The sequence below is a fragment of the Verticillium alfalfae genome, genomic scaffold (genome assembly GCF_000150825.1).
Source record: "Verticillium alfalfae VaMs.102 supercont1.13 genomic scaffold, whole genome shotgun sequence".
In the NCBI taxonomy this organism is placed as follows: domain Eukaryota; kingdom Fungi; phylum Ascomycota; class Sordariomycetes; order Glomerellales; family Plectosphaerellaceae; genus Verticillium; species Verticillium alfalfae.
Window position 1 is genome coordinate 765,497 of NW_003315026.1, and position 1,262 is coordinate 766,758.

General features: G+C 63.2%; 1 protein-coding gene across 1 annotated transcript; it reads right to left on the reverse strand.

Annotated features, from left to right (window-relative positions):
- Positions 1–101: 101 nt before the first annotated feature.
- VDBG_08852 (predicted protein) lies at positions 102–1,094 on the reverse strand (the record flags this gene model as incomplete). The annotated part of the gene is made up of 1 exon (XM_003001010.1): positions 102–1,094. The coding sequence occupies one exon, from the start codon at positions 1,092–1,094 to the stop codon at positions 102–104; it is 993 nt and encodes a 330-aa protein (XP_003001056.1).
- Positions 1,095–1,262: the final 168 nt, after the last annotated feature.

Here is a 1,262-nt window from a genome sequence, read left to right on the forward strand (position 1 = left end):
TTTTTCCGGCTGCGGTTGATGAAACCGGTGCTTTCGGGTGCAATTTTACCATCTGGGCCCTGATCGCAAGGCCCGGAACACCGTTGCCGCCGGCGCAAGCGTCATGGCGGTAGCTGGGAAACCGCAGCGCCGCCGCGTTGGGCGGCGGCAGGTCTTCCCCCGCGCAGCTCGGGGAACGTGCGCGACTCGGGCGACGGCTGCATGCCAGGATGGGGGCTGCGCAGGCTCGATGCTTGGGATCTCTTCTCTCGGAGCGCCGGAGGCCCCAGCGGAAGGCCGACAGGCCGCTGCTCCTGTGACCGCGAGCCTGTGCGCGGCCGGAACCCCTGCTGCGGCTGCAGCTGCGGCTGCGGTTGTGACTGTGGCTGGCCAGATGCGGCGGCGTGGCCGCTCGAAGGACTGGCGATGGCGCCCTGGGCGACGATGGGCGTAGAGAGTGCCAGGGGGAAGGGCTCGGCGTTTGTGATGCCGGGACCTTCCGTGCGAATCTGCGGCAGGCTTTTTGTGCTGTGTAGGTCACGCCCGCCGATGGCCTTGCGCTGAATAGACGGCTTGGCCTGCGGCTTGGGACCTGCCTGTTGCTCTTCGGAGGGCGGGTGTGGTGATGGCGCCGGCGAGAGGGGCGAGACGATGCCATCAACAAGTGGGGTCCGAATGTCCTGCATCTGGTATTCGGGCGTGGGCAGGCGTGGCACCTGATCAAGAGCCGAGTCGCTCATCGACACCAGGCCACCATGTCCCTGCTGTTGACTGCCCACACTTCGCTGATCACGCGGGTTCAGGTGCGAAAGTTTGATCTTCAGCTTTGATGCTTCGTTGCCCATGTCGTCGCTGTTGGGTGTGACATTGGTCTTGTCACCGTGTGAGTAAGCGTGTTCAGTGCCTGTCACTGAGTATGCGTGTTCAGTGCCTGCCACGGGTGCGGGTGCAGGTGCAGGTGCAGAGGCGTGTGAATGCGAGTTTGCGTGCGAGACGTGTGACAATGGATTCGTCGCCGGGCCTTTGTTGGGGACTTCTGGAGCGTAAGATGTGTGTGAAGGAAACTGAGAGGCAGCGGTCGATCCATGACTGTTGGTTAATTTGAGCTCGGGCATCTGTATGTCACGATCTGACTTTCCAGAGCGTCGGCGCCAGAGCTGGTCTCTTTGTGGGGACGAGGCCATGATGGTCGTCGGGCCGTCAGCAGTCGGCGCCCGCACAGAGTCTTTTCGGGGCGGGAATGGCTTGCGACCCTCATCGACGACGATGGTTGTGAGGGTAGG